The sequence below is a fragment of the Lactuca sativa genome, chromosome 2, assembly GCF_002870075.4.
Source record: "Lactuca sativa cultivar Salinas chromosome 2, Lsat_Salinas_v11, whole genome shotgun sequence".
NCBI lineage: Eukaryota > Viridiplantae > Streptophyta > Magnoliopsida > Asterales > Asteraceae > Lactuca > Lactuca sativa.
In genome coordinates this window covers 197470010-197482713 of record NC_056624.2, presented here as the reverse complement: position 1 = coordinate 197482713, position 12704 = coordinate 197470010, and the positions used below count along the sequence as shown (strand labels likewise).

The 12704-nt window shown below is 36.3% G+C and overlaps 2 protein-coding genes across 2 annotated transcripts; one reads left to right on the top strand and one right to left on the bottom strand.

The window, feature by feature from the left end:
• The first annotated feature begins 241 nt into the window (after positions 1 to 241).
• On the top strand, positions 242 to 2917 carry LOC111899774 (replication factor C subunit 3). The gene is made up of 11 exons (XM_023895620.3): positions 242 to 437; positions 543 to 653; positions 755 to 787; positions 883 to 1051; positions 1130 to 1311; positions 1416 to 1552; positions 1638 to 1736; positions 1834 to 1903; positions 1987 to 2061; positions 2156 to 2201; positions 2615 to 2917. The coding sequence occupies exons 1-11, from the start codon at positions 354 to 356 to the stop codon at positions 2671 to 2673; spliced, it is 1065 nt and encodes a 354-aa protein (XP_023751388.1). The 5' UTR covers positions 242 to 353; the 3' UTR covers positions 2674 to 2917.
• Positions 2918 to 4627: 1710 nt separating this feature from the next.
• On the bottom strand, positions 4628 to 8480 carry LOC111899775 (cationic amino acid transporter 2, vacuolar). Its single transcript, XM_023895621.3, has 13 exons — positions 7988 to 8480; positions 7666 to 7867; positions 7497 to 7581; positions 7287 to 7427; positions 6969 to 7184; positions 6687 to 6859; positions 6552 to 6618; positions 6303 to 6461; positions 5960 to 6218; positions 5769 to 5877; positions 5529 to 5641; positions 5102 to 5177; positions 4628 to 5017 (listed from the first exon to the last, which is right to left on the bottom strand). The coding sequence occupies exons 1-13, from the start codon at positions 8154 to 8156 to the stop codon at positions 4858 to 4860; spliced, it is 1929 nt and encodes a 642-aa protein (XP_023751389.1). The 5' UTR covers positions 8157 to 8480; the 3' UTR covers positions 4628 to 4857.
• Between the last annotated feature and the right edge of the window lie 4224 nt (positions 8481 to 12704).

Here is a 12704-nt window from a genome sequence, read left to right as displayed (position 1 = left end):
CGTCAACTTCCTAGGATTTTAATTATGGTCATAGTAGTTTTGACATCGTGTATAAAAATAATTAAAATGGTTTTATCATAATCTTTAATTATTGGAAAGTTTATTGTTTAACTATTGTTCATTTAGCTATTATCAACAATCCACATCCTGACATCCACCCATAAATTTTACACCAATCAAGATTAGAACACACAAATCATAATGACGACATACACGATTTGGGCCCATTGCCAATGGCCCCTTTAAAATGGCTCCAAGAACAACCCCTTTACTGCTGGCTTGCTCATATCATTTCCCGCCAGTTCTTCACTATCACAATTCATACGCACGCATCCTCTCCGTCTCCTTGAAAGATGCTTTGGGTGGACAAATACAGACCAAAATCTCTGGACAAGGTTCTTGTACACGAAGATGTCGCTCAAAATCTCAAGAAATTGGTACTCCTTAATGCACCCTCTTTAACTTTCTGGAATTTAGATGTTTACCCCGAAAACTAGGGTTTCTCATTTAGATCGTTGTGATTTTCATCATATATGTATTAGGTCACCGAGCAGGATTGCCCACATTTACTCTTCTATGGCCCATCGGGTTCCGGGAAGAAAACCCTAATTATGGCCCTTCTCAGGCAGATGTTTGGGGCTAGTGCCGAGAAGGTCTCTCTAAAATTCTATCTCTTCTCTCTTTTGTTTAATTTTATGGCCCTCTAGTCGGATGATGAAAATGTCTGTTCTTCCTGAATTTGGTTAATTTACAGGTGAAAGTGGAGAACAAAACCTGGAAAGTTGATGTAAGTATCCCGCTTCTGAATTATTTTTATTCCTGATTATGCAGAGATAACTATCACGCAGTATATAACAAGGTTGAAACATGGCTCTTTTGCAGGCCGGAAGTAGAACTATTGATTTGGAACTCACGACTCTTTCAAGCTCCCACCATGTGGAGCTGAACCCAAGTGATGCTGGGTTCCAGGATAGGTACATTGTTCAAGAAATCATTAAAGAAATGGCAAAGAACAGACCAATTGACGTTAAAGGAAAGAAGGGTTTCAAAGGTTTGCAAACAAGTATTCTTATATATGTGACATCTGTCCTACCAATATGCTCATGTTGTTTCATATATGCTGTATCAGTATTAGTACTCAATGAGGTTGATAAACTTTCAAGAGAAGCACAACACTCTCTAAGAAGAACAATGGAGAAGTATAGTGCCTCCTGTCGTTTGATCCTATGCTGTGACAGCTCATCAAAGGTTACTGAAGCTGTTCGCTCTCGATGTCTTAATGTGCGAATAAGTGCACCAAAAGAAGACCAGGTCAGTATTTGCAGTTTCAGTCTTAGTAGGGATGGATAACTGATTGATTATACATACATAGGAGTATTAATAGGGATGTATGCCAAACTTGTTTTTTTATTCAGATTGTTAAGGTTCTGGAATTTATTGGCAAAAAGGAGGGGTTACAACTTCCTCCTGGATTTGCTGCTCGCATAGCAGAAAAATCTGGTCGGAGTTTAAGGAGGGCTATATTGTCATTTGAGACATGTCGTGTCCAGCAGTTAAGATCAATCTTGCACTTTTTCTTGTGTTTTGTTGTGGTGTTATTTAAAAGAATGCTAATATGAGATTTTTTATTCTCATAGGTACCCTTTTACTAATAATCAAGTAATTCCCCCAATGGACTGGGAAGAATATGTATCTGAGATAGCAGCTGACATTATGAAAGAGCAGAGCCCTAAAAGGTTTATATCTTGTATCTTTATACATATTGTACACTATATGTATATGCTTTCATTATATATTTTTTTTACTTATTTTTATGTGTATATGTTTATATAGGTTGTTCCAGGTTCGAGGGAAGTTGTATGAGTTACTTGTGAATTGTATCCCTCCTGAAGTTATATTGAAGGTTATAATCTCTCCTCTCATAGAATTAGTCTGAATTTGGTTTTGCTGTAATTGAAATTGAAGATTTTTGTTGTTATGATTCAGAGACTGCTTCATGAATTGCTGAAGAAACTAGATTCTGAGTTGAAGCATGAGGTCTGTCATTGGGCAGCATATTATGTGAGCTCACTGTTCTTGCTATTGTCCCATGAAAGATTTTCTAAAACCATTATTCTTTTAGTATTGATATATTTTATTTTATTTTTCTTTTTAGGAACATAGTATGCGCCTTGGACAGAAAGCCATATTTCACATTGAAGGTACATCTATCTATATTCTCTTACGAATTTTATAATAATTTATAGTGATTGCTATCAACCATGCATGCAGTAGATTGAATCGGTGCGTTGATTAAGTTTTTTTTTATCTTTTATACTTCCTTGATGTCATAGCTCATGAAGGTTGTTTGTGTTTATAATAAAATGGGGAGTAGCTTTTGGTTGACACATATAGCTCAAAACTGTTGTACTAACTTTTTCTTAAATATCTAAAATACCCTTTAGTAAAGTTAAAGTAAAGAAACCTTGTGGATCCAAATTAATTACCTTTAGTTTATTTACAATGGTGATAAGGGGTAAATATGTAACTTCAGCCCTAGAACTTCTTGAAAAAGGAAATGTTGCAACTTTCAAGTGAAAAGATTGATGTTTTATTTCTGTCTTGTGATTTGCAGCATTTGTGGCTAAGTTCATGAGCATCTACAAAGGCTTCCTAATTGCGACATTTGGCTGAGCTCAACCAACCATCATGCTTTATGAACCTCATATGCTTCAAACTTCAATCGACACCCCCTTCCTTTTTGTTTTGGTATGTTGTTTCTACTTAAACCATCTTTTGAGGTTAGGAAACAGATTTTGTAATGGAATGTTAGAACCCTTCTATATGTCAGTTGTAAGCTATTGCGACTTTTATGTGTTGACTAAAATCGTGTTCTTCTGATAAGTTTGGTTTATAAATTTCTTTGTTTCCGCTAGAATTTTGAGATGTCATATTAATTCAACTTTTATTAAGTCAACAAATTGCTCATAAAATAATGAATTTGGATATTTGGAAGCACCCCCAATCATCACAAACAAAGAAATATTACAACCATCCATATTTTGGAGGCCTTTGTACAAAAACTTGTGTAAAAGAGGTTTTGAAAGATAGAGAAAAAGCATGATGGAGAGAGTAGAGATCCACAGAAAAACTGGATTGGGCAGAAAATTCTGATCCGATTTGAAAATTGGTGTAAACCGAAACCAGATTCGCCAAATCTGGATAGTACTAATCAGATCCGTTGGATTATAACCAGATTCATATTCTGCGATTGCAGCCGAATTTGACCCCAGATCAGAAACTGGATTGGCCCAAATCTGGATCCAAATGTTATGAATCATATGGATAATAAGTATTTTTAATTTCTGTAAAATATCTTATTTTAGGGAATTATCTTGTTTCAGTTTTTACATTTGGTAATTAGGATCATTTAGTATTTGAGTCGATTTGGGTGATCTTTGTTTCCTTATTAGAGTCTTTTGTTTTTCCCTATTTAAAGGGTAGTTGTTCATGAAATAAAATTATGCTTGAAGCCAATTGCTTTTAATCTCATAGAATAGTTTAACCTAGTCTCCTCTCAATAGGGGATTAGGTGTTCGTAATACTCACGGTTGTAGGAAGTACAAGTACAGGTCCTGTCACGAGATCTAGATCCCGGGGCGTAACACCAAATCCACCCATATTGGATAAAAATGGTTTTAATCCAGATTAGGAGCGGATCAAAATCCACCTGAAACTGGATTCGGATTAGGTTGGATTCGGTGTTTTTTCACCTACTGAAAGAAGGAAAGAATAATTAAAAAAAAAAAGTATTGAAAGGGAGTAAAGCCAAAAAAAAAAATCTACAAAGATGAATTTGCCAAGCATTAACACTTTCTATCAAAGAAGCGAATTGTTTAAAAATAAAGGTCATTTAAATACGTAGCCAAAAATGTAGTTTGTCCGCTATGTTTTCAAGAACTTTTTTCGCAGAGAAGGTGATCTTGTGAATTCGAAGACGGATTGATCATTTTGTGATACTTGTTGAAAAATGATAATTGAGTGAAGAGAAGGTTTATGAATGGTAATGGAATGCATCAAAAGATGCACTACAGTGTACGGGTATTATTAACATTTGGAATTTAGTTTAAAACAAGAGGATCTTTTCACTACAAATATTGGCAAGTAATCAAAACAAGATTTTATGGATTCAGATAATAACAATACTTAATAAGGATGTAAAACAGATTTGATGATTGAATGATTGATAATAATGAGTTATTGTGGATTAATGATGGGAAGTGCAATTAATGAGGGAATATCAACATCACGTAATACATGATTGATGATATTTGATTACATAAGATGAAGAAAGATATTTATGTAATACGATATTGAGTTGATAATGAGGCAAGTGGCCATACTGTGTCTGCCCCTAGAAATGTCTTGTAGAGTTTTAGTTAGTGGTGCCTGTCAGACTGTCAGTTGTTGAACATGGATGGTGGTTGCTGGCTTCAGACTGCAGTTTAGTTATGGTATGTATGTGTCAGGAGTCATGTTCTGATTGATAATGGACTCTATCTGTATGTATGTAGCCTGATTGAAAGTAAACTGAATTTTTATCAACAGAAATAAATTAACAGATCTTGTCAAGGTAAAAACACTACAATTCTTTCAACTACCGTAGAATTATTAGAAAGAGAAATTATACATTACATTCTGGAATTCCCGACAGGGAATTAATTCCACAAACCCTAGTAATAATAATAATTCAATAAGTAAATACATATATGTATATATAAATAAATATTTACATCAGATAAACATTTCCCTTGGCACATATATTACAAAAAGCTTTTTAAAGTACAAGTGTTCCTATTTGATGCCAAACAATCTGAATTAAGAATTCAATGATTCGGCACTGCTCTTGTAAATTTCATCCACATGAGCTGCAGGCACATAAACTGCATGTTGCAGGGAGCTATGACTCCGCCCATAAATCACATACACAAACACTCCAATCACCAGCCACACCGATACCCGCATCCATGTATCCGCCCTAAAATATCCCAATCATATCAAAAAACACTTTTTTTTTTTTTTTTAATATATCATTCTTAAAAACTAATATAAATAAACTCACCCAAGATTTAGCAGCAAATATACATTGATGAGAATCGAAAGGATAGGCAGGAGAGGAACAAATGGGCATATGAAACCTGAACACAAATAAGTAATTCTTAGAATACATACATGGCTAAATGCAAGAAATAACGACACACTTGTATTTTTTCTATATTCTCCTTCAAAAAATCTACCCAACTGTACTTCCAATTATTTTCTTATTTGGGCAACTTCTACTCGATTATAGCTGTGAAAGTTGCTATGTATTTTAATGAAATTGCTACGATTTTTTTTTCATAGTAGAATGTTGTAATATGAAGAAATGAAAGTAAGATGCTATAACGAAACTATTTCTTGCATTCAACCCCAAAATCTATTGACCATCAATGAAAAGTCAAATATATATTAAATCCAACAACATTATCATTAAGTAACAGAAATATTACCGCCTGAGTGCCCAAAATTATGTCTGGCTTCATCCTGGTCTATACAACTTAGCACACCTAGACCCAATAATAACAGAAGTCCACCAACTCCACATAGTGTCAACCGAAAAGATCTGCCCATATCATACAACCAACAAACTCAATAATCCATCATCACAGATCTCACTTTTTGACCAGAATCCCAAAAAATCTTTAATATGGGATTTTTTTTGATAACACAGAAATTAGAAATAAACCAACCTAGGAATGCCAAGATTCGAGGCTGAATATGTAAGAATCAATGCTCCAATACAAGTAAGTATTATAGCCCACCCTGCAATATTTCTTCTCTTGCTTTCCTTGCATTTGGCTGGCAAGATTCACATAATTTTATTATATAGCTTTTTAATGAAACATCATCATTTAGCAAGTAAGGAATCTGGATTATAAACCTTGAGCTGATATTTTAGCAATTAGAGGATATTCAGCTGATGCTTCTCCTTTTTTAGATATATTTTTCTCCCCAGTCTGACTTTTGCTAATCTCAACATCAATTTCCTCGGTTCTAATGTTGTTACTATAACGCAAAGACACCGAATCTATTGCTGCTTGTAGTGATGATGGAAGTGGGACCTCATCCGGTGGGACATACCTAAGTATCAACACTGAAACTGCCACCATTGTGAATGCTAGAAGTGTACCTACACTCACCTGCAACATAAATGAACTTAAGCACCTTGTTCAATATTTTTACTTATGGAGTCATTTCAAGAAAAAAAAAAAGATGCCACATACCATCCCTGCCAGCTGTTCAACATCCATGGCAAATGCCAAGGCAGCAGCAATCACACCAGTCAGAATCGTGCTCTTTACTGGAACTTGTGTGCGTTTATTTACTTCTGAAAAGAATGATGGGAGTAAACCGTCTCTAGACATTGCCATCAAGATTCGTGGCTTCAAAAAAAGAAAAAATTCAGTCAGGAGACCAAAAATCAATAGAAACAAGTGTTCTTATATTTCATGATCAAGAAAAGATGATTTTACTTGAGGCAAAAGTGAACCCATAAGAGTTGAGCATAGAGCAGTGACAGCTCCAATTGTTATGATATACCTGTGAAGTAATTGATTATTAGCATATTGAATCTGACATTTATTTTGTGCACGTTGATCGTTACTTACACTGCCCATTGAACACCATGACTTGCAAATGCAGAAGAGATAGGGGTGTCAGGATCCATGGCATAATATGGCACTAAACCAACAATCACTGCAGACACCAACATATATAACATGCAGCATATAGATAGTGCAGCTCCAATTCCCAAAGGCAGATCCCTTTGAGGGTTCTTCACCTGTACAATTCCTCCATAAGGTTAGTTTAGACATTTGACAAATACTAGTCATATATGTTGCAATTTTCAGGGGGAGATGGAAGGAGTAGATATATAGATGATCAAGCACCTCTTCTGCTGTGCTGGCAACTGAATCAAACCCTATGTATGAAAAGAATACAGTAGAAGCTCCAGCAAGCATCCCATCAACTCCAAATGGAAAGTACCCAACAGGAAGTCTATACCCAATCCATCCGCTTTTGAACCCTAGATATCCACCCGCTAAAATAATAAAGATCATAGCACATATGTTTGCAGTCGTGACCACTGATTGCACGAAAGTGCTCTGCAACATTCAAATTTCATGAAACAAACATGTTCAACAACAGTTCCAACACAACTTAGTGAAGAAGAAAAAAAAGATCTTTGGAAGAAAATGAAGGAATACCTCTTTGATTCCAACACATAATAGCCCTGTAACAATAAACACCAAGAAAGCTGCACAAGGGTCCACCACAATACCAAGTGAAGGAATAGAATAGCGTGCAAGAAAAAATGGTAGACTATCTGGGCCCCCAAAGAGCAATGCCTGAACGTAGGAGAAATGCCAATTAAGTCCAGAAAGTAGTATCATTGCCTATTATTTTCATATACATACCAGATTAGGAGAAATGCCACGAGCAACTGCAGATCCTCCAATTGTATATTCCAAAATCAAAGCCCATCCGATTATCCAAGCAAGACTGAAAATTAGAAAATGGTAATATCAGCATTCAAGATTTTTACAATATCATAGCTTATTAAGAATTTGAAGATGAAGAACCTACCCTTCTCCAACACAGATGTAGGAATAATGATAGGCACTTCCAGCTGAAGGACAGCGACTTGCAAGCTCAGCATAACAAAAGGCAGAAAGAGCAGCTGCTATACCAGCAATAAGGAAAGAAAAGGCTAAAGCAGGGCCAGAATGTTCTCTAGCAACTGTACCCACAAGAATGTAAACCCCAGCTCCGATTGTCGAACCAACACCTGATAAATTTCGTAATCCCAATATTAATACAGATCTTTCAATATGGAACGAAAACGAGAGGATTTCAGAATTTGAAGTATGATAAAATAACAGAATTCTCTGTTTCGTTTTTGTTTTACCTATGGCGATGAGATGCGCAATCGATAATTCCTTAGCCAATTGATGATGGCCTGTCTCTAATGACTTCGAATGAACCGAATCAACCCGTTTCCTCCTCACCAAACTTCTTAACCCTGACTTTCCTCCATTACCAATAGCCCCCTGATTTGACTCAGCAACAAAACCCATCAAATAGAAAACCCAATCTCAATTACAGACAATTGGGTATCGGAATCAACGCTCGGTTATCAACGGTATCTGAGTCTTTTTTGTTCTCCGGTATTGGTTTATTTGGTCACGAATCTAGAAAACCTGCCAGCATAATAATGAGAAACAGAGATCTAGCTATCTATATCTTAGATTCAAGATAGATTCTTAAAGATTCAATCCTTCCCCCTAATACTAATAGGGATGGATTGGCTGGCAGATTCGGGTAGATATCAAGACGCAACCAAACCAAGCCTTGCGTTGCGTATCAATGGAGAAAGCGTCAGGATGGTTTGTCTGGTTATATGCTGGCTCTGTATTATAAATATAGGCACTGTTGTTATTGGATGAACCGGGCCCATTATGGGCGGGCGGTCCTGAATTTTCTATTGTTTGTTTGTGTAGTCTCTTGCTCACGTTCATTCATTCCTAATCCTCCTGCCTATTTTGCTTTTTCATTGATTCCTAATATTATTTCCTGAAAAAATATATATATACAAAACATGATAGGATTGTTTTTTTGGTCATTTCACACATCATCATCCAACAATGTTAGCGTCTGTCTTCTCAAGATATTATAATGATAATTGAGTAATATACAATTTTAATATAGTGCTACACAATGATTGGGTCCACCCTTATGAACATGAATAAATGAAATACTTGTTTATTGTTCATTTCAAACATACAATTATTACGGTTCAAGGGATTTTCAATATAGTACCTATAGTTTCAGATTTTACAATAAAGTCGCAAAGTTTTAGAAGATAAGTTGATTAGATGGATATCAAATGATTTGAATCTTTGATTTTGATTGTGTTTTTGTACTTCTTTTTATCAAGGTGCGATTTTAAAGATTTGGAGTGTGGAAGGTTACACTTTGAACATCATCATGTATTCATGTATGTATTAGATAGAAGATGAAAATGGTTATAGTAATAATGATAATAATGATGAACTTGGATTGATAATTATTTTGACCAAAACAAAATGAAAATGGATGAGGTAGTTGTATACGGTTGTGATGCTGATAAAAGAGATGGACAATGACCAAATAGGAATCAATAAGATCTAGTTCTCCGTTTTGCTATAGCCTTTACGTCAATGTTGACACCAAATCATCTGGTAGATAACTAAGTTGCTTGTAATAAAATCACATGCAACAAACCTAGTTGTTTGAAGCTCAACTCTCCAAAAGCTTCAAATAATATCATGTTTTAAGCTTGATTTTTAGTTTCATGAAGCTTACTAACTTTTAACAATTTTTGTTTGTCGTTAGTGTGGTGTTACTATAGGTTTTTGAAAAACAATAGTCATGGGAAGTCAACTTGCATAATCTCAAGTGTAAAGGGATCCAAATAATAAACAAAAATTACCCCCTCTTCAAAAAATTATTGGATCCGCCCTAGGATCCAATATGTACCTAATATCGATTCTTGCCCCCTAAAAATGTAAATTATAGTCCTAGAAAAGGCAAGAACTTAAGTCATGACGGCCAAAATGAGAACTTTATGAAGCTATAGGGGCCAATGTGAAGAATTGAATTAGATATTGGTCCATGCAGGTAAGTAATAATTGGGGCCTTTACCAAATACCAATATAAAATTGAGTCAACATCGGTATTGCTAACTTTCTTTCAACTAAAACTAGCAATGTAATGTCATTTATTTCTTGCAGTTCAAAGGCTTTATAGCGTGTCCTTCTCATTGGCCTTGGTGTTGGTCCTGCTAATATCACTTGGGGCTAGCTGTGTACTTTTTTTTTTTTTTGGTGACAATATCTTTCTATGAGGCCATGAGAGGTAGGGATGTATTTTCACGCGTAAGAATCCTATGCGAAGTAGCTAATTTTACGGATTCTTTCGGGATTATGATTGGCTAGCTCCAAACTCTCATTGGTTTTTCTCTCTTGATCACTAGCGAATAGGGGTGCAAACGAGCCGAGCCAAGCCCGAGCCTAACCAGGCTCAGCTCAGGCTCGTTTAAGTTATACGAGACTCGAGCTCGAGCTCGGCTCGATTCGAGCTTTCTTTTACCGAGCTCGGCTCGTTTTTCGTTTGATGTGCCTAAATAAGCTTAAGCTCGGCTCAAACTCGTTAAGAAGCTCGTTTACTAATACCCGAAATCCATATTTTCCCAAATATGTTTTTATTTTAATATATATTAAAATAATAATAAATTATATTATATAAGGCTCGTTTAGGCTTGCGAGCCTAATCGAGCTTAGTGACATAGGCTCGAGCTCGAGCTTGTTTAATAAATTAGCTTAATATTAAGCTCGAGCTCGTTTAAAACCGGTTTCGAGTCGAGCTTTTAACGAGCCGATCCCGAGTAGCTCTCGAGTAACTTGGCTCGTTTGCACCCCTACTAGTGAACACCATCCCCAAACAAATGTGTTGTGAACAATACATGCTGATGATGTGGAGTCATTTTCACTCGTGACTACAATGTGAACATACCTGATGGCCTAATATAACCTTACATGGAGAGGCGTCGAAAAGAGCTCGGCGTCGCTGAGGTGGGGCTCGGCACGTCGAAGGCACACCGCCCCCAAACTCGACAAATAAAGAAAAAACGCATAACTCGGCAGCCCATTGTCGAGTCTCTCTCCTCTGCAAGGTTGGAAGTCTACGTGAGAGGGGAAGAAGATGAGGTGGTGTTTGGCAATGCCGACACCACTCCTCACAACCTAAGGTTGTTAGGTATGGGTCAGAAACAATGTGGAGGAGGCTGAGTTTGCCAGCTTTAACGCCATGGAGGCCATTGAAACACCTCCCCATCATAATGCGTCGGTGACTCTCATAGAAGTTTTGATGCTGCTCAATACAAGGAAAAAGTGAACAATCATATGACTGTAGGTCAAATGGTTGGATTTTTTTAAAAAATACCTATAAAAACATATCATTCCACTCAATTTTTTACATCATTCTTTTCTTTCTATTTATTTTATACAGTTTCATACCTCAAAAAATAAAAATTATATTAAAACCCAAACACCCCTCCACAAAATTCAAACTCACATTCGAACACAACCTCTCCTATGATATTCACTTAATATGAGGGTTAATATCAACCTACTAAATACTCAAAGTTCACTACAAATATCATACCAACAAACTTATTTCAATTCCACTTCAACTCCGATACAGTTTCCTTTGTCATTGTAACAACCCAAAATTTTACTAAAATTTTAAACTTTTCAAAACCAATCCGGTAAATAAAATTATTTAAACATCAACATAGTTTACAAATTGTTTTCAAAATGTTTTCATATCAGAGTTCCCAAAAATCCCATATCATAAAATGTGAGGATGTGTACGTCACGCCTTCGCCTTGCCATGATCACCTGAAGTACCTGAAACCAAAAATAATAAATGTAAGCTCGAAGGCTTAGTGAGTTACCCCCAAAATACCAATATATACCACCCAGTAAAATAATAACAAACATCATGTAAAATAAGCCTTCAGCATGACAGGACCGTCTCCTTAGGGCCTACAGCCTATCTGGACCGCTCCCGAGACTTTGACATGACTGGACCACCTCGCAAGGCCTACAGCCTATCCGGACCACCCGTCGGGCCTTCGGCCTGACTGGACCGCCTCCTCAGGGCCTACAGCCTATCCGAACCGACCCGAGAATGTTGGCCTACAACACGAAGCATGACCGCCTCAACCCAACCCCCAAACAAACAATCATGTGCACATGGATAACATACAAACAATAACATGCATATGACAATCAACCAATCTAACACATCACAAACATAGCAATGATCCTTGTCACACCCCCAAACCTGAACGGCGGAAACGTTCGGGGGGTAGAGGACGTCGTGTACAGTATCATAACAAATGAATAGTAAAGAAAGTACACACCACCATAATATATATTTGGAACGTTTACATGATTGTTGTATTACATGTTTCAAAAGTCAAATACAATATGATGCTCCAAAAGATGTTATTAACGCCAGAGCATTAGTCCCCAAAAGTAGTTGCTAACCCGGTGTTTAGCGATTCCCTGAGAATACAAGTTATTTCAAAGAAAAAGTCTCAACAATTAAGTTGGTGAGTTCATAAGTAGATATTTGTGTAAATGTATGTCATTCGAAAGTTCATGTTTGTTTTCCAGAAAATCTGATATTTTCTTATAAAATGAGTTATGAATCGTTGTTTGTATGAAATGAATGTATTGAACCAGGAAAAACCTATATTTTCCTAAAAGTGGGAAGCAGTCTTAAATGCCCAAGACTGTAACTTGTAAGTAAATATGTCATACTTAAAATAATGATGTATAGTTTTATTAGTAAACAAAACTATAGGAAGCTTGTAGTTTCACGTAAAAATAACTGTAATATTACTTTTCCCGTAATAACATAATACCATAATAATTGGCTATCCTGTGAGTTTTCATAACCGTACTATGATGGATTTGTCTGCGGCGACGTTCTTCAGGTGTTGAAGCGTTATGATATTTGTCACCCCGCGGACTGTAGCTAACAGTCAGGGTGCGGGATCATCAGTCCCGTATAGA